We start from the raw sequence: 21,111 nt of genomic DNA on the forward strand, positions 1-21,111 counted from the left end.
TATAACATAAGATCAAAAGAAAATGAGGAAAAAAAGGAAAGAAAAAAGATGTAAGATTCGTAATATGAAATCCAATGACATTACAACATTATTCTTCAATATTCAATATTAATTGAGTTGATCTGAAAGAGAGATATAGTATAGCAATCTTACTCTAAAAAAAGGAGTAATGGGGATACAAAATTCAGTATTTGAGGGAAGCTTTACAAAATAGTAACATTTGTCCATTGTGTAACTTCAGAAATACTAGGCTTGGCTTTGTGACCCAGTCAAGCAAATACTTCTACTAACACACCTGAAAGCTTTCCTGAACCAAGATTTGTCAAGCCAAAGACACAGATATTGAATCCAACTTAAATGATAGAAAATCAGTTTTGAGAAATGCATGATGTGCACTTGTTCCTCGTGTATCAACTCATAGAATAAACCTGAGATTTTTCATTATTCTTTTGGATTTAGCCTTTAAAAATAGGACAGTTTTCTGAAGAATCTATAGGGCAAAAATATTGTCAGCTTTATATTCTGATTTTTCAGGAATTTTGCATAAAACTCAAACACTCAATCCATTCCTAAAGGAAATCATATAGCCATACTCATGGCACAGTAACTTTAAGTGATGCACTGCCCTTATCTACAACCAGCAATGAAGCTCACCTATAAATACTACCATTCACTCAACAGTGCAAGACCTCTTTCCACAAGAAATTATTGTTCTTAGTATCAGGGGCATGTAGGTGTCAGTCCACATCCACTGACATTAAATCTTCAGAGGAACAAAGAAGCAGAAGAATATAATTCATTGAGTCTCTAACAACACAATCTTCCTTGAAGCAGCCAAATTCAGAATGAGATTTAAACCCAAGGAGAAAAAAAAATCAAATGTAATAGAGATAGAAGGAAGCCCTCCACTCATCCAGGAGCTGAAGTTTAATACAAAATGATGAAGCTTTTTTGACAGCTCCTGCTAATGTGACATTGAGGCAAAGAGAACATTAATCATTTTAACTCATTACTAGCTTTAAGCTAAGCTTGTGATTAAGCTGTTTCTTTTCCAATGCTTTTCCCCATCCATTCAACTGATGATCCAGCACAGATAATATTAACTTCCATTTTCACAATTAGCAGTCTATCTAATCCAATACCTACTCTGTAAACTGTAACAGCAATGCATTAAAGGCTTATACTTTGGCAATAGCCAAAGATATACGTGATATCCATCTGGATGTCACTGTTCAAAACATATAAGAAAAGGTGCTGCAGAGGAGGGCCAACTACAGTGGGAGCAGAAGGGGCCAAGGAAGCTGTTGAGGGAACTGGCGTAGACACTAGAAAAGTAATACTCCCAGAGGGTGTTGCAGGCGGGACTGCAACATCCTGAGAGCTGATGACAGGACAGTGAGATTAGTGAAGAGTGAGGAAAAAACCTTTGAGAAAGCCCCATCGTCAGCCCATGCTCTGTAGAAGAGCCTAAACTCCACAGACCCGGGAAACATAGTAGAATAGTAGGGAACAGGAGGGACCTTTAGAGAACATCTAGTCCAATGTAGCGATGACTTGAACTCAAATTTTATCTTGGTTTAAAATAGATTTTATGATATTAGGTTAAGTACTACTAACAGAGATGCAACAGAGAAAAATAAATTAGTGCAGAAAAAACCCCTCATTGTCATTGCCCAGGCATTTATCTACCTTTTCTTCTATTTCTTTGAGTTGCCTCTTTTGAAGTTCTATTTTATCTTCTAGTTCTCGAATTCTCTGTAAAAGAAAACCAAAACAGACATTACTATATCTCATTTCAAAAGTATATGAATCAAAAAGATACAAAGTAGGTTGAAGATTAAGATAACAATTTGTTGATTTTTATTCTAGCTTTGCCTTTACAATTATATTAGACATATCCATGGCAGGATTACTCCACTTTTCCATGAAATCATGGCATTTTAAATAAGCTGTACATTCAGAACATCATGCTTCTACCAGGAAGTCTACTCGTCACCACCCATATATACACAGACAATTGCATTTAGTGTCAAAATTCTAAGAATAACAACACAACTCTCTTTACAACTGTCAGTTTTTCTACTTACCTAGACTGTGAGCAGATTATACTATTACATTTAGTTTTATCTCTCCATTTTCTTTACATATAAAACACAACTATGCTTCCAGCATAGTCATGCTACACCAGAAGAACAGAGCACACAGGTTTTCAATTCATCACCAAGACAACATCCAGAGATTCAGCTCCATCCTATTACCAGAACAATCCTCCACCAGAGTCAGAGGAATGTATCCTTCAGCGAAGCTCTCCGTATTGTTAAGAATTTTCCTAGTTTTACAAAGGTTCTCAAAAAATACAACTGTTGTAAGGTCCACATATCCTATTTCTCTCCGTTTTTCCTTTCAGTCAGTTATGCTTTTCTTTCTTTCTTTTTCTTTCTTTCTTTCTTTCTTTCTTTCTTTCTTTCTTTCTTTCTTTCTTTCTTTCTTTCCTTCTTTCTTTCTTTCCTTCCTTCTATCACTTTCTCTTTCTCTCTCTCTTTCTCCTTCTCTCTGGGCTTCTATATTAAGATACATTTTATTCCACTTTTAGCATATTCTACTTGTTACAGTTAAAGTAGGTTATTTTTTTTTTCTTAATAGGCAGAAACACAGAATCTCCTATTAACAGCCACTGAGAATCAAGATATAAGCTTTTGAGGGGATTATCTACCTGACCTCTGTCTGGCCTACAATTGCTAAGGTTATTAACAGTTCCTGAACTTTGAAAGAGAAATTATCATCTCCTCCAATTTCTACGCATAGGCCAATAAAAATAATGTAAAAAAAAATTTTCATGCAAAATGGATTTGAACAACAGTATATCTTTCAAAATAACATCCACAACTTATAAACCTATGGAATCAAGAGATGCTGATAGCTGATTACCTGCATTCAATTCAAAGACTTTAAATAGTGGGAAGTGCCCCACATTCATGGCAGCCTGTGAGAGCCACAGCAAGGCAGCAGCTGATCCAGTGACAACATTGTGTTTGAGAATCACAGAGCTTGGCTTGAAAATTGCAAATTTAATCTGGAGCTACTCCCAACATGAGGTTCATCCAACCCTGCAGTTTACTTTGGTTAAGGTATGCTACTCTCCGCACAAATATTGAAGACAAATCACAAGCAACAGTTTTGTTATTGCTGTTGCTTTAAAATAAAGGACTTTGCTTAAATGTTATAAATATTATTCAGTCAGAATCTGTCAATCAAAAACTCCACTCTATTGTGCTGCAATGCTCAGAGATTTCCCCAGATAGTAATATAAAAGCACAAACTAGATTACCCTCATGTAACACAAGTGAGTGCAGCTTTGCTGACCGTAACAAATGCCCCAAGCACAGCTGTATTAATTTCACTTTCCCTCTATTACATTTCAATTGATTTATACTACATCTGCTTAAGGCAAGTCTACCTCTCCAGTGATCATCTTCATGTACTGTATGTACCAGTAATATTAAAATCACTGCAAAAAGCCATGGAATGACAAGCAGACAACTGTAATCACCTCTGAGACCTCTGGTCCATCAGGTTACACTTCTGTTACTTTCCCACTCCATTCAGCTATGCTGATTCCTACTTAAAACCACACCCCAGATCTGAGTGACAGGCTTCAATTCTATGGGGGTCCTGCTATGCTCTGTGATAAAATTTGTCCAAGATGAGATAAGAAGAGAGAAGCAATATTGTAAAATACCATTTTCACCTTAAGGATTTATATGTGAGATATTGTTTCAGTATCTGCTGAGAACTCGCTTCTAGAAAAGAAGGAAAATTAAAAAGTCCCCAAGCATCTGGTGGCTTTCTCACCTCAGGGTTTGCAGCAAGTGTTCTTTTATAAAAGAACATGTTAATTAGGATAAGATGGCATTTTTTCAGATTTGGGAATTCTGTTAATTAAGTAAAAATTGAAATTTTTTATTCCCTTATGAATTTTTAATTTATTCAAAAGATTACAGCTACTCAGTTTTCTCTCCAGCTACTTGGAATAGCTCTAAAAAAAGAGGCCTGAGGTTTCTGTTTTCCAGTTCCCACTTATAACTCATCATAATTGTTAAACTTTATGAGATGAAAGACAGGGAACAGTTTTAAGGTGATGAAATATACACTTTCTTAAAATTCTGTTTAAATACAAAGATAATTTAGCAACTGAAAGGGAATATTCACAAGGTAGTGTTTTTAGCAGTGAAAATTTAAAAACAAATCCTCAAAATAACTTGATTTATTTCAGATAAGGCAGATACATGTAGGGTGAATATAATAAGTAGTGCTGTAGGAATACATGAACACATTGATCTCTTCCGAAATTGCCACCTAAGGATAATATGTTAGCCAAGTGACTAGTATTTAAATAGCTAGTATTCACTTTACATGAGTGGAAATCACAATGACAGAAGGTTTACACTGCAAAAAGAGTAAGATTTTGTAACTAACTTCTCTACCACAGAAATTAAGAGTTCAAAGACAGGTTGAAATTTGTTCTAACAAAAAAACATAGGTTGGAATTTTCCAACAGGTTATTTACTTCTAGTTATTTACTTGCTTTCCCCTGGAGTATTGCAGGGAAGATTATCTAGGAGGATGAAATGGGCATAGCTCTTCCCATCAATATCCTCTGATTGCACAGGGTCAACACCAGGAGATAACCAGCCTAGATCAGCTATTTATGTATCCTGAAAAATCTGATTTAACTCATTTATTTCTATTTAACCACATAGATGGCCTTAAAAATATACACAAATATATATGCAATATACTGTCAAGAAAAAAAAATATTTACATCTTCATAGAGTATTTAAGACATACAAATATTTTTCCCCCATCGTACCCATCTGCATTCACACCATTTTTTTGATCATACAAAGACAAGTTTCCAAAATATGACTTTAAAAATTACATGTAAACCACATGCAATAATCCCAGCTATTCTAGCAGTAGCTAGAATGTGACCTGTCAAAGGTCATATTAAACTACTGAGAAAGAAATTACACAAAATTTATATCCAGTAATTAAAACCAAAGGCAGGACTATTTGAGATTCAGTATAAGAATTTACATTTTCCTTTTTTTTTTGCAACTGTTCTTTTTATTTGCAACAATTAGTAATCAAGAAGACGTGGACTCACTCGTGGGTTTCCAACGTGATTAGGTGCTTTCAGTGAATTTTGATTTGTTTGTGTTTGCAAAAGTATTAACTGTGACAACAAACCACAGAGAACTATTTTATTGTTATCAAGAAATTCTTCCTGCTTTCATGCTTCAGGACATAAAGTGATGATCAGCAAATCAAGCTTTTCCTACTACATCACATAGAGTTATAACAGCTGTGCTATAAAAGATTCATTGCTCTATCCTTGACAAGGCTCACAGGAACCTTGAAAGGTAAATCCAGTGCATTTTCAACTACAAGAAAAACTATGCAAGGAAGCAACAACATCTACAGTATCTCACTCAAAGCATTGAGAAGTCTCAGTTGAGAGGAAAGCCACAGACTGTTCTTTTGTTTATTTTCTTTTTTAAAAAAGGAAAGATAGAAGATATGGATACACAACCTAAAACCAGCACAGTGTTTTGTGTTACCTATAAATCTCCTAGCATGGATCAGTCAGAGCAAGGATTAGGGACAAAGTGAAACTGTGTTCCCCTGGCTTCTAGCAATTCTTCTGTTCCTATGGTTAATAGCTGTCCCTCAGTCACACTGAGCTGGGGATTCATGAGAATAACACTGTGCTGTCAAATCATGAGGCCAAATAAAGGAATTACTGTATGCAAACAAAGAACTGCATTCAGACAAAAATAGCACACTGAGAATGCAACCATGAAAGAGAAGAGGGCAAATATTAGGGACGTGGATTCCTAACACGGTCCACCTCACTCACATTTAAAACCAACCTGCCAAAATAATGAATACTAATTTATCATTACAATAGCAAATAAAACCTCACAAAACTTCTAGATGATGGATGGATAGATCTGTGAATACTCCCTGTTATTACCTTCACTCACATGGAGCTCTTGTGAGCTTTGGAAAGAGGGTTGGACTAGCATCATAGAATTTTAGAATCATTTAGGCTGGAAAACATCTTCAAGATTATCAAATCCAAACACTAACCTAACACTGTCAAGCCCACCACTAAACCATGTCCCTCAGTAGCTCATCTACATGGCTTTTAAATATCTCCAGAAGTGATGACTCCACCACCTCCCCGGGCAGATCGTGCCAGTGTTTAACACCTTCTCAATTAAAAAGTTATCCTAATCTCCAATCTAAACCTCCTCTGGCACAACTTGAGGCCATTTCCTCTTGTCCTATTACTTGTTATTCAGGAGAAGAGATCAACTTCCACCTTCCTACAACCTCCCGTCACAAAGCTGTAGAGAGTGATCGTGTCTCCCCTCAGCTTCCTCTTCTGCAGACTAAACTACTCCAGTTCTCTCAGCCACTCCTCATCAGACTTGTGCTCCAGACCCTTCACCAGATTTGTTCCCTGTCTCTGGACATGTTCCAGCACCTCCATGTCCTTCTTGTATTGAGAGGCCCAAAACTGAACACAGTATTTGAGGTGCTGCCTCACCAGTGCCGAGTACAGGGGGACAATCCACTGGTCTTGCTGGTTACGCTATTTCTGACACAAGCCAGGATGTCAGTGGCCTTCTTGGCCACTTAGGCACACTGTTGGACTTGTCAAATATGCCAGGCACCTACTTGACAAATCATCCTTCCACTAGCAACAAATTTTGCTACCAGTTCCAAGTAGGTGTTTGGAAGAAGCCAGTATGCTGCCAGAGCTGGGCTGCAACATCCAGTTAACAGCAGATGGCTCTCCCAGCGCAGCAGCTCTGGCTCCATCAGGAATAAGGCTCAGCTGTGAAATCGCTTTGCATTCACAGGCAGTAAAAGAACAAAGATGTACAACTCACACCTTACCTATTACTGAACTGCAATTTGAACAGGTTTTTAAGTTCCATTACAAATTTTATCTTATTAGTAGTTATATTTACATTATATATATAACAGTAGGCATCACAGCTATAATCCTGATGGACACCCTTAAAATACTAACAATTGGGTAAGGGAAAGAACATCAAGACAGGTATGGCAGCTAAAGCACACATTTCTTTTGGGAGTCTATAGTGGGAAGACAGGTGTATGACTGCAAGTCTGCTAAAGCAGCCCTAACATGGCACTATTTACATAACTGGAGAGAGCAGTGAAAGGCAAGTTCACCACCAGTCATTTCCAATTGTATACATTATGTTTGCCGACTGCAGTGATCATTTCCTGCCCCTCCTCTGCAGTCCAATGCCTGGAGAGCTCCCAGACAAAAAGGGCTGTCAAATTGCCCCAAAGTGAGAAATCAAACATTTTTAGAATCATACAATCATTGAAGACTAGGGGGTGGAAGAATCTTTAGAGATTATCTAGTCCAAGCCCCCTGCAGAAGCAAGTCCACCAAGATCACATTGCACAGGAATGCATCCAGGCAGGTTTTGAAGACCTCCAGAGAAGGAGACTCCACACCCTCCCTGGGTAGCCTGTGCCAGGGCTCCCTCACCTGAACAGTTAAATAGTTTTTCCTTGAGTTTAAATGGAACTTTTTGTGTTCCAGCGTTTTTCCCTTTCCCCTTGTCTTGTTACTTGAGAGAACAGAAAAAAGTGATGTCCAACCTCCTGACATCCACCATTTAGATTTTTCTAAATATTAATGAGATTTTTCTCAGCTGAAGATTACTAATGTGCAGAAGATGTATGTTTTAAATAGTGTATATGTCTTGGTGTGTATGTTCCAGTACTGGTAATGAAGACAGTTAACTCTTCCTTTCTGAGGTAACAGAGGTCTGAAACACCTAGGTAGGACTTCACAAGATGAATCAAAGGCAATAGGCTCCTTGTAGATCATTTGACTCAGAGGCCAGGTCCAAAGGAATTATATTGGTGCATTATCAGTAGAGAACCAGCTAGCTACTGATTTTAAAGGAAATTTCTGTAATTTTTAACAGTGCTCCTGTGGCAATACTGCAACCTCAAGGTTTCAAGCCACACCTCTGTGACATCTGAGGAATCAAGGTTTAGGTGAAATGCAAGCAATATGATGGTGGATATGTGTCTGGAAATCTTACTCTACTTTTACTAACAGAAATTCCAAAAACATGAGTTTCACCAAAATGCGGAAAATTGTTCTATTAAAAAACAAAACAAAAGAGAACATTCTTTGCATTCCCACATAGCACATATGAAGTATGTGTGCCCAGCTTGTTTTAGAAAAGCAATTTATCTACATTAAGTACTGCTTCCATTAATGTAGTGCCCATCATAAAGGAGCTCTTAAATAAATGGATTTTTTTTTCTGGAGGTAATAAATCAGCTCAGTAATGATTTGTCATAATTTCGAGAGTTTGGCATGGGAGGAAGTTCAGCATTAGAAAGCAAGAAAATTGATCTGAGATGTAACAAAGTGCCTTCCTAGTCTAAGATGCCAACTCCAAATTTCCCTCATCAATCAACCAAAATGTGTATAATTCCTTATTCGTTTTTCTTTCATGATACTTCAAAATCTGATGAGAATTTGACCATATCTCTCTACAATTAGATGGTCCCTTACACACATTCTGGTTTATGACACAATCATTCACAGTCCTCAAGCAACATCTTGGATGGTTTAAAATTGTCAAGCAGCTTTGCCAAATGAGGAAAATGCTACTAGTAAAGGAACTTCTGTGACAAATTTCACCAGCCAGAAAACCATGATCACACAATCCCATACACACATGTCAAGCTGGAGAACTGATTTTCTTGTTTCCTAGATAAGTGTGTAAGTAAAGAGCCCATCCGAACACACTGTTTTACTGCCAGCAACATCAAGATAAATTTACCTGGCTGCAAAATATTGCTCCTTGCCATGCTACTATAGTTGGGAAATACGAGAATGTACTAATCAGGGGGTTTATAAATCACCTTAATAGTTCCTGTGACACACTCTTATTGGATTTACATTCATCAGCAAATCCAAGAAAACAATTTGATAATTTTAGCACAAAGCAGACAAAGAAGGATTTGCTAAGCTGCTTAGAGCCTCAGCTTTGAAACATTGCAAAGGTTCAGGTTGATGTACATTTACAGGATAGACAACATGGATGGACTATATCAGACATGAACCATGTTTTGAATCTTTGAAGCCAGCTTATGGTCAAGAACGTATCTTTTTCTGCAAGAAAATTTAGCAAGGAAAATATTTTATCAATTTGACAAAGGGAAGAATCAATATTGTTTCGTTATATCATTATTTTAAGCAGCTTCTCAACATTATTAAGACACAGGTATGTAAGATTTTTAATATGTAAATAGTATAACTATGTTACATGTAAAAAATTAAACTTATTTGCTTTTAGCTATTATTCAGATCACTAAACTGATGGATAAAATTCCTTAACGGAAAAATATATATTCTTGATTGGGTTTGAGGTTTGTTTGTCTGTTTTAAATCTAATGCAACTTAACAGCTATTTAGAAGCCTCTAAGGTGTTTACAATAAATTTGCATAGGTAATTGTCACATGCATTTACTCAAGCTGTTGGATCTGCTATTGTAAGGGGTCTGGATTCTGGAATCCAAATGTTCCACTTAGTCACATATTCCTAGAATGTGATTTAGCATAATGGTCATAAGGAAACAAGTAAGCACACTGTAAAAACACTAAACTACTTTTGTTGCCATCTTGTTTTATATTATAAATGAAAACTTAATATAAATTTTAACCAGTTGAATATAACTATAGATCATTTTGCATATACTGTACCTCTGATTCTCAACAGGGTCTTAACATAGCAGGCAAAAAATTCATTCCATTCTATATTCTGCAGTTTCAACCATGACAATCCACTTAACAGTTACTGAAGCAGAAGAATTGTTCTTATTAATCTTTATTAAGCATTTGTAGTTAAAGAAACTACTATTTGCCTTCCTGATGAGAATGAACCTTTTAGCAGCTGCACTAATTCATTTCTCAGCATGAAAGTCAATATGTACTCAGTCACATATGGTCTTAGTAGTAAATCAGTGACTTTTATAAATGCGTTTAGCTTAAACTAAGTATTTGTTATAAGCTAATACTGAATGGCTCTATTTATATGAAGATATGTCAATATTTACTAGTAGATTTTGTTTTGTTTTGTTGTGTTTTTAATGCTGAGAGTCTTTTGATTTATGGTATAGTAAAACTACATCATACATTGATATCTAAAAAGAAGTATTGTGTAATATTTATTTAGCATTAAATTTAGATATTTTCTGCAGGGGAGTTGGACTAGATGATCTCTAAAGGTCCCCTCCAACCTCTACCATTCTATGATTCTATGATTCTATGATATTTTACATTCCACTATTTAAATAGCAGATATTCATGTAAGTAATTATTATGAGATATATATGAATTGTGCATATGAAAACATATTTAATCTTCACTTCTTTAACAAACTTTGCAATACTTTCTGGTTTAGATTTGCCTTTCCTCGACTCACACTGGCCTTTCCTAAGAAGCATAGGCTATTCAGGATTGCAGATGAGAGGATGTCAGCATTGAAAATTCACATAAGAGTCTTCTTGATTCTGATATTACTTTAGGGCAAACAATTGCTCTTAACTCCAGTGCAACTTCAATCACACCTTGTTTAGGACAAAGGGAGCGGACCTTCCAGATATACTTTGTATTACATTAGTCCTGATATCATCACTTATTCAGACAAGGTGCATCCCTAAGGCAGTCAGCAAAGTAGGCATGGTTTGAATTGAAGTCTAAATATACAGAAAAGATAAGGGAACTTTGTAAGACAAACATAGAGAAATTACTAAAATTAACTCTTATCCGCCATGCGTGTAATCTGTGGGAAATTACAGAACTTTATTGTGATATAGTCATTATAGCACCAATGATGCCTTGAAAGTCTCAACATTCACCCCTGCAAGTCAAATCAATACCACGGGTCAGCTATGATTAACCTAGTCATGATGTCTTGATGAACATAGATTACATAGACAGTTACAAAGTCAGATGCCTATAAGAGCAATTGCCGAATATGAAAAATGCATTATCTGTGTTGAACAGCAAAGCATAGAACATTTCTCAACTGCAAGCATTAGTAACTGTGAAAAGAAATGAAAAATAATCACTGGCTTCCCTATGTGTTCTTCTTCATCTATAGTTTTATCCAAATAGATGGGGATGGACTTTGCCAGTACCTTAGCACTTCAGATTTAAATAAAAAAGATGAAGCCAGATTATATCTATATAGATTTGGATGTAAAATGAGATGAGACTTTCTAAAGTATTATTGTGTAAGTAACTTCATTACTAATACTTTTACCTACTTTCTGAATAGTGTGACAAAGCTGGGACTTTTTTGATCAAGCCAGCCTCTCTGGCACAAGACAACATGCCAGAAGAGTCATTGTCTTTAATTTGTCCTCTCTGACATGAGGCAAATTTAACCCAACACCTCCTCACAACCCCTCTCCCCCAAAAACTTTCCCAGTCCAATAGTAAATCTTAATAATTCTCCTTGGGTGAAAAATAGCCAGTCTATCAACATACTACATGGCAAAGAGATGTAGATCAACTGCTGGATTTATCCAAGCTTTACCTGAACATACATAGTACAGCAAGTGGCAAATCTCAGGTTTATACTGTACATTGATAATTAATGTATTAACAAATTGTAAAAAAAAAAGGTTTTCAGAGAAAATAATCAGTAAACCAAATATGTATTCCAAATGGCTGAGCCAGTAGGATCTTCTAGATATGGTGACATCCAGTCCTGCGGATTTGTAAACCAACTGCTCTCCCAGTGTGAAAAAGGTGTCACCTATGAGAGAGCAGGGAGAACCCATGGAGCAATGGCACCCACTACAGCTTTTTTTTTTTTTTTGGCTCTTCAGGTCAGAAAAAAAAAAAGAACAAAGAAACTTGGGGAAGGAAATTAGTTTGGTGTTTCTTGATTTCCTGATATGTTTATGTATTTGACACTTCAGGATGAAAATAATATCACTGCTTCTGACCTTTCCTTGGTGTCTGCACCTGAGGCACCACATTTGCAATGAATCCTTCTCTATGGCTGTGACATATAAAGGTCAGTTTTGAGTTACATCTCTTTTGTCCTAAAGGATTGTCCTATACCTTCTTCTAGGAAAACATGTAAATAAAGTGGTAATTTCTGCTTTATTATCAATGAATAATTCAACCTGGTCATAGGTGTAAATTACATAGTTTAAAGAAAACATAGTTTGCGGCTATATTCCAGCTACTTAGAGCTGGAATTTGGATGCCTTCAGCATTCCATAGGTGCATTACATTCAGGTCTAGAATTGAAATGATGGCTTTTTTAATTCTGCAAAACTGAGCTCCATCTACAATATTATAACTCAAGTTAGGATAAAACATCCTCAGTTCAGTACAGTACTACAATGCAACTCAGGAAGAAAAGAAGTTTCACACTTTTTGATGATACAATGAACTAATACATCTTTTATATTTGGGTTTTTTTCTTACAATTTTATGCAAAGATAAGACTGTTCTGTGAAATTATTGGATTACATTAATAAAATCTGTCTCTCATAAACTGTCTGATTGGCAGCAACCATTTTTGGAACTGAATGTGTGTCAATCTGCACTCCTTCAATGATTTCTTTTTAGTTTCTCTTTGTGTTTAAAATAACTTAAAATTATATCTGAATAAATTCTATTTCTATGATGATTTTTCTTCAGGCTTGAATACTGCCAAGTGTGCAATTTGAATTAATATATCGTAATTTAAAGCCTGATTCTGATCACTTTCCACAGTTTGTTACTCCAGAGGCAGTCTGGAGTAACTCCAGAAGCAGTCTGCAGTCAAACAATCATGAATATATTTCAAATTAGATCTTATTTGTCTTATATAAGGCATAATTTGACTTTTAAATATGTATTAATTTCAGCAGATAACACGATCACAACATCCCTTTAAGGAATCTTACCATGCTTCTGTGTAGATTTTTTGTGTTCTGTTTTGGAGGAGATTGGTTTTGGTTTTATTGGGGAAGGAGGGGAGGAGTATGTTTGCTTAATGAAGCTGGTATCACTAATTCAGAAATATATTTTATAACTGCATTGAATTTTTTTTTCCTCCTTTTTTTTTCATAGCTACATCACCACCTTTCTCTCTAGAAATGACTTAGGATATTTACATATATATATAATTACCCTTCTTAGCAGAACCTGCTATTAACAATCTTATTTTCCACAATGCACAAAAGTCATGCCAATGCACTGACTAGAGTACAAATGTTACTTTTAAATGAAGTCTTGCTAAAAATAAACGAGACACTGATTTGCAAAAGCTTATAATAACAGTGCAGCACACTGAGATGTTTCTGATGGCAATATATGCAGAAACAGCAGTTGAACTGAACATACTCTATGGCTAGAAGCAAATATCATAAGCTGCTCATGATAGATTTTTAATTAACACATTTTTCCCCTTGAAACAGAGAGTATAGATGGTGTAAATCAAATCACTTTCTCTAACTTAAAAGGCAATATTGTCAATGTGATTCAGCTGAGGTTTTGTTCCCCAGATTGGGTTTAATAAAATTGTTTTATGCCTTAGCAAGATCTAATCATACAGTCTGTCTAATTTGGTTTCACCAATTCTTTAGTACACAATGGGTATACATGAATAGTTCCATTTATATGCAAACAAACAATACTAATGCATGGCTATATGTGTCCAAGATATTGGTTATTTACCAATGTAAAAAATGGCCTAAGATCCTAAGATACATCTCTTTCACTAGAACAAAGTCAATGCATAGGGGCTAAGAAGGCTTTTTTTTGTATCTAGACAAAGAGACACACATAAAGCAGCACAGGTTCACATTTAGACAACAGTTTACTCCCTCTCTTATGCATGTCCCTGTTCTTTTCACTCAGTACATTCCCAAAGAAGATTTTTTATTCGTTCTCTAAAATCAGTATCTCATAAGTTGAATCCCCAAAGTGCCTACATGAAGTAGTTCTGTAATGAAACCCTGCAGACCTACCTGCAGTGTTCATCACATGTACTTCTGCATCCTGCAGTATGGCCAAGGATCATTTACGTGCAGAAGGAGAGAACTCAGCTTCTTCTCCATCATGAGATCTTCTTGGACATGCATTCTGTATATCTGACATAAAAAACCTGACTCAGGAGAAGACTGTAGCCAGTCTCCCAGCATAAGCAGAGCTGTTCTTTTGAAGCCCTTTTATCAGGCAGACCAGAAGCAATGGAAATAAAGGAAGAGGCCCCCTGGAAGTGAAGAAACTTCCAGAGTGTCAGAGAATTTCAAGTCTTTAATAAACTGCTTTTGTTTCATGGAAAGTTTGAGAGTGCAATAAGGACATTCTGTATTACATCTTGCAGGTCCATCACAGTGTTATCATTCTCCTTAACCTCCACTTCAGCAGAGTAAGAAAGACAGTGCATACTGTAAAGGCACTGTAGATTGCACATCTATGACCAGGTCTAGACTAAAGTTTTGCCAGAATAAAGTATAATATGTTTGTTAATACCGCAGTGTCATCAAAAGAAAATAAGGAATTCATTTAATGTAGCATCTAAGCATGTAATATACTTAAAGCAGCTTCATCTGGACATTAGAAATCTGCCAAAACAGGTATGCCCTCACTTTTGTAGCATTTCAGCTTGTGTCATCTGCTAATGTAGATGAATGTAATCCTATGACAATTAGTCCTGTGACATTGCTGATCCACTGCTAGGGTGGCTTTTTTTGTTTGGTTATTTTTAAGCTGTGGACATTTGAATACAACTACTAGGTTATCAGTATTGATTGACTCACAAACTTCAAGAATAAAACAACTGAGGAGAAGAATTTGGGCAAACAATTTCAAATGCAATCCATTAATCTTCCATATACCAGGCAAATTATCTTCTTTGTCTTTGTTTTTCCTGTCTAGAATGGGGAATTAAAAATAGATGTCTAAAATACTTATCTCCCTATTAAGCAGTAGAATTCAGTTCAACATGGCCCTTCCAGGGCTGTATCATAGGCACGTCTAATGAGATGGGCTCAATACAAAACTAATCACACAGTTTACAATTCTTGAGACAGGTACATAAACATCCATGGCTAATGATGCTATGTTTATAAAGCATTTTTGTTTAGATAAGGATTGAAGTTTTCTTCCATACTCATTTAACTTTGTCTTGTAGAGCAATCTGTGAATACATGAACTGGATTCAAACTGAAGCTGTGCACTCACGCTGACAGTGAGTAGTCCAATGGACCAAATGGAACATAGTCCAAATTAAACCACTGACATTCACATAGTTTGGATTTTGAGTCTTCTGGAACTGTTTCACTCTACAAATCTACTCCTATTTTCCCTTCCCATTTGCCAATATTATACAAGACTAACTCAGAAGCTATAATCAGATGTCCACAAAATACAGTCCAAGTGTCACAAAAGGGTCCTAGCCAATAGTAGTTAATGTTAATCTACATGCCTGATGGAAGCAAGTGACCAGACTATATCTACTCTGATCCAGAAACCTGAAACTCTATATTACTTAGGTGTAGAGGCATCAGTCAACACACAATGTCATTCATACCTGTTAAATGTAATTGATAAACAATATTTGTGCAAATAAAAATCACCATGTTAGTGTTCTGAATAAAATATCAACAGTCTGGGTAGGAAACTGCACTGTCTAACAGACTGGCAAAAAAACCCACTCTAACCCACTCTCAGTAATTTTCAGCTACACTAATAACCTTAAGCTAAAAGCTTTTCTCTCCATTCTTATTTACCAAATTTCATGTATTTACTCCGTCTTTTTGACACTTAGTGCCAGTTGGTACCTACTTTCTCCAGCTCTCATCTGACACTCAGTGAAAAAATATCAAGTTGTTCCTAGCATCCTGATCTCAACATTACATGTTCCAAACCATGAGAACATCGTAAAAGACTAAGAGAAAGGATACTTTTAGGAAGACAGAGCTCACTTCTAACACTGCTCATCATTTTGAGATGACAGGAGTAGAACACAACACTTCCAGGACAGTAATATCTATCGTCTATATTTATCTGCAAAGCCAACCTGAACAGAGCTAGGCTTGAACTAAACTAAATGCAGTTCTTACCTCAAAGCTGGCATCTGAGATAACAACACAGAGTCATTTAGGTTGGAAAAGATCTTTAAGACCATCAAGTCCAACTGTTAACCTAACAGAATCATAGAATGGTAGGGGTTGGAGGAGATCTTTAAAGATCATCTAGTTCAAACCCCCTGGAGAAGCAGGTCCACCTAGATCAGGTCACACAGGAACATGTTCAGGTGGGTTTTGAAAACCTCCAGAGAAGGAGACATCCTCCCTGGGCAGGCTGTGCCAGGGCTCCCTCACCCTTGCACTAAAGAAGTGTTTCCTTAAGTGGAATTTTTTATGTTCCAGCTTTTGTCCATTACCCCTCATCCCATCACTGGACACTAGAGAAAATAGTGTTGCCCCATCCTCTTGACATACACTTTTCAAACACAAGTGAGTGTTAATGAGATCCCCTCTCAGTCTCATCTTCTCCAGACTGAAAATACATTTGCACAGCAGAGTTTGACATTTACAATATGTGAATCCATGTTTGTAGAGGAAGTAGCAAGAAGAAATGGAGAGCACTTCTCAAGATCTGAGATCTCAAGATCTGTCTGCATCTTCCAGACATTACTATAAAGAGGAACCAAGATCCTTAGGAACACTTATTCATGCTGAAATAACGAACACCCTGAGACATACAGCTCTCTTCTTTCCCTCAATACTTTGAACAAGAAAACTATCAATCTTACCAAACGATTCTTCAGTAAATAATTACCACACTTGCCAGGAACTTGCTTGAATTCAGTATTCAAGCAAGTCAGTATTGTTCCTAAGTAGGAACAATATTGTCAGTATTTGTTCCTAAGGTAGTGACTTAGAAAGACAAGGCTTTTCTGAACTGATATGAAGGCATGAAGGCTTGCAAATGGCCTCCTAAAGACTTCTTATGAATTTAAAAAAAATAATTCACAAATAGCTAAAGGAAAGAAAACTGAGAAAAATAATTAAAAAAAAATACTCCTATAACTACTATGTTTGCTTTTCCTCTTATTTGTGAGTGTTATTCTCTTAAGCTTTCTCCAGTTTAGGCCTTAAACTTGCAACAAGCTCCCAATAGAGTCACTCCTGTGGAAGACTGTGTGACTGCATACACATGAAGCAGACTATGCAACAGGACCTTGTGGTGAGACAGTGACTCATTTTGTGTATGTTCCATGCCCAGCACAACCGAGTTCTAACACTGACTGATTCATTGTCCCAGGAGCAATACAAAAATTAGACCAAGTGTAACTCAACAAGGTGATGGTGAAGTGATGTTGTTGTATGGGCAGTGGCAGCAACACCAGCAAGAGAGAGAACCAGGTTTACCTGCTGTGCCTGCTGCAGCAGCTCCATTCGCTCGTGCAAGATCTGGCTGTCAAACTCACGGCTCTGCCTCAGGATCTGCCGCCGCACCTTCTCCACTGCAGCTCGCAAATCCTCCCTCTGAGCTTCCGTCAGTGACTCACTTGCCCACCTTCCTGGATCCTGCTGCAGCGCATTATACAGCGTGGCTTCCAGCTCCTGGATTTTCTAATGCAACCCAAATCACATACAGACAGGCTGCCATTTGAATCCAGCAAGCAAACAACCCACCAACAGCTAGAGGAGAAGGCTAGCAAGCAAAGCCTTAGGCGGGAGGGAAGGACACACACAGACAGATAGACAGAAAGCAGCAGTTGTGAGCAGTGAGGAGCATTCCACACAGAGTGCACGTAGCCTCCTGGCACTAATTTACACTCAGGCAATGCTTCCCATTCCAGTAAATGATTGACTTTTATTTAAGAAAGATTCATGTGATAGGTCTGTGCTCAACATGCAGCAAAATCCCAACCTCTGATGTTGAACATTACAATATTAATGAAAACTAACAAGTTCCTATACAATAAAAAGTCCACAGGAAGAGCTGTGAACAACAGAAATCTTACCATCTGCCTTCTCTGGCCCTACTCTCCTGCCATCTATTGCTCAAAGTCTACATCACTGCCTTAGTTCCAAGTTGCTATAAGCAATGGAAAGGAACACTTGTGTACTGGCATATGCTAATCCCTCATCAGTCTCTTACCCTTTACCATACTCCTAACCAGATTATCATGCACTGACCAAAACTGCAGTACTTTGCAACACAGAGAGCACAGCTGAACTTTACACTCATATGGAGAACTATACTCCCAAGTGTAAAGAATGAAAGGAGTCATGGCAGTTTGCCTGATTACTGAGGTTAGTATGATCCTATTAAAAAACAGCATCCGGACTGACAATATTTGCATCAAGAGCATCTGACACATCCCTTTAGCCCTCACAACACCTTTGTGAGGTAGGTAATTCTATCCATATTAGTGATGCATAAACAGCTGCACAGAGAGGTTAAATGGCTTGCCTAAGGTCACAGTGCTAGAAATAGAACCTACTTGCTTTTAGCTCTGTTATCTGCTCTGAGCACTACATCTTGTCTCTTCTCTGAAAACACTTTCCCCATGAGAAATATTCACAGTGTATAAATAATTCTTTAGACCATTGTGTTTTGATTCCCTGAAGTCTCACTATTACCAAAGTTGGGTGTGCAGTTTTACCAGTTCCTAGACAAATCCTAATTGTTGCTTAGCCTGAGAGAAGGCAAGGTTGCAGCATCACTTTAGAGAACTAGGAAAGGTAAGGTTGGCTAGGACTGCATAGGAAGAACAGCCATTCCCAACTTAGGATATGTTAGCAGTAGGGATATTTGAAAATGTTTAAGAAAAAGCAATATTGGAAAAGTAATTTCTAGCGTATATTACTAGTCATGGTTTTGTACACACATAAATCAGCTCTTCCCATTCCAGATGTACTAACAAATCTTCACATAGTTTAGAACAAAAAACGCAGTGCAAAAACATTACACTTTTAAATACTGTAATTCACTTAGTAAGTCTCCATTTAAGTAATATTTTATTTCTTTATATGTCACAAAAAGAAATCTGTTTTAAAAGAACTCTGTTTATAATTAGAAGAAAAAAGCAAACACCTGTATTTTATCAAAACTGTTCAACATGAAAATTTGATGATCATTCTTTTCCTACCATGTATGCCTGGTCCAGAGCTTGTTTCCTGTAGTCCAGCTCTTCTTCTAAATAACCCTTCTGTTTACTGAACAGGTCCTGAGCAATAATAAAAACAAAGGAGTGTTTGTTCTTTATTCTAATTCACGAAGAATCATAAATGTCATCATTTTTACATGAGTTTTCCACTTGAAAGCTAAAGAAAATCTATAGTCAATGATCACATTAATCTTCAGGATATTTGGAATATCAAATTTACGGTATTAGCACTTAAAATAAACGCATCGTATTAACAAGTTGTACCTAGAAAGCATTAACCTCTACACCAGTATACAAACCTGCCTTGTCCTGACAGAAGTGCACACAACAGCTGAAAGGTTAATGGGAAGGTACATGCTTGGGGTCCACTAGCCATAATTTTCAGGCCAAGAGAGGGAAGAGAAACACAAGTGAGGGCATTTCATGGCTTTTCTGGAAACATCCAACGCATATCCTTAAGGAAATCATAGAGTAAACTCTAATGTAGGTTGTCTAGCCTGCTCTTCTAGGGAAGAAACTAGAACATGCAAGACTGCAGCTGGGTTCTGCAGCAGCACTCCCTGATGCATTACTGAAGCAGAAGTGAGAACTCTGTCCTCAACTTGTAAAGGAAGGAAGCCAATTTGAAATGCATTAAGGATGCACAGAGAGGTTAAGTGACTAGCTGAAGAAGTTTTCAAGATGCCTAGGATTTACAGGGGTTCTTTGCTTTTGTTTTCAAAAATCAAACTCAATTTTCAGTTATATATATATATATAAAACCAGAAACTGGGATTTCAGTGAAACTTTAAAAAGCATGATGATGCAAGAAAGTTCGAACATTTGAATGATTGTTTGAATAGTCAAGGGAGAACTGAGTAGTGACAGTACTCTTGCATGCCTTTAGAGTGTTTTGTATGACATAAATGTAGAACATAAAATAGTTGATTTTATTAGCTTTTCTTTTGAGACAAGTTTCCACTCTCAAAAAAAAATCAGTAGTAGGCCAGAAATCTGAGAAGCCCTCTGATTTAATGGAATATTTACCTTTTTTTTTTGTATTCAACAAGCTCTTGCATTTTCTCAACACGTGTGGGAAAAAGTCAGATTAAATACATAGGGTTTTTAAGATGATTAATTGTAGCTTTTATTAACAGTATAAAGAAATCTAGTGTTGCCAATCTGGTTCATTTTATTGGATATGGGATTGTCCCAAATTCACTTATTTGGTAACATTTTAATTTCAGACATATATATAGATTTTCAACAGTTTGTCAGCTGTCAGTGTAGCACTGGCATAGACTTTGCCTAAGCATGAACCATGATGATGAATTCTCCATCCTAACATCTGCTTTAAAAGAAATCCATCCTGATCAGGAAATTAATGTCTGGCAGGGGCTTAGAGTATAAAATGCCTACAGATGACCTCTCACTTGTTAAGAATAACTAATAATTATTGACTGTAGCAACATGCAAGATTGATATTAGAGGACTCAAAGGAATAAGTTGCTATTTGTTCTCTGTATAAGAACTATGATATTTATTATTCAGGATTGGGGTGGGGGTTTTTTTTGTAGACTTTGAGTTCTTTTCATTACCTCTGAATTGATATTGAAAGTAGAACTAAAGTTTAAGTCAGGTTTTGATCTTGGGATTCAGTTACCCACAGAAGGGTATCTATTGCTATTATAGTCATTTTAGCATATGCTACTTCAGTTGCTGGTCCAGAAGAGCAGGGGTCTCCAACAGGTCCTATCAGACACATTTCTCAGCCCTTTGTAGGACATCTCCATAACTCAGAAGAAAGTAATATGGCATTAGTCACCATATTTATGCAACTGAATCCCACTTTGACTAC

At 36.8% G+C, this 21,111-nt stretch overlaps 1 protein-coding gene across 15 annotated transcripts in view; it reads right to left on the reverse strand.

Moving 5' to 3' along the window:
• Positions 1-21,111, reverse strand: part of LOC104555463 (janus kinase and microtubule-interacting protein 2) — a 211,451-nt gene that overhangs the window by 66,666 nt on the left and 123,674 nt on the right. For all 15 annotated transcript variants that reach the window (XM_061992934.1, XM_061992935.1, XM_061992932.1 and 12 more), the window contains 3 exons: positions 19,257-19,334; positions 17,527-17,730; positions 1,690-1,755 (listed from right to left, as the gene is read on the reverse strand). In XM_061992934.1, the coding sequence (XP_061848918.1) occupies positions 1,690-1,755; positions 17,527-17,730; positions 19,257-19,334 (348 nt within the window). The remainder of the gene's footprint in view (positions 1-1,689; positions 1,756-17,526; positions 17,731-19,256; positions 19,335-21,111) is intronic.

The sequence above is a fragment of the Colius striatus genome, chromosome 3 (assembly GCF_028858725.1).
Source record: "Colius striatus isolate bColStr4 chromosome 3, bColStr4.1.hap1, whole genome shotgun sequence".
Classification (NCBI taxonomy): Eukaryota; Metazoa; Chordata; class Aves; order Coliiformes; family Coliidae; genus Colius; species Colius striatus.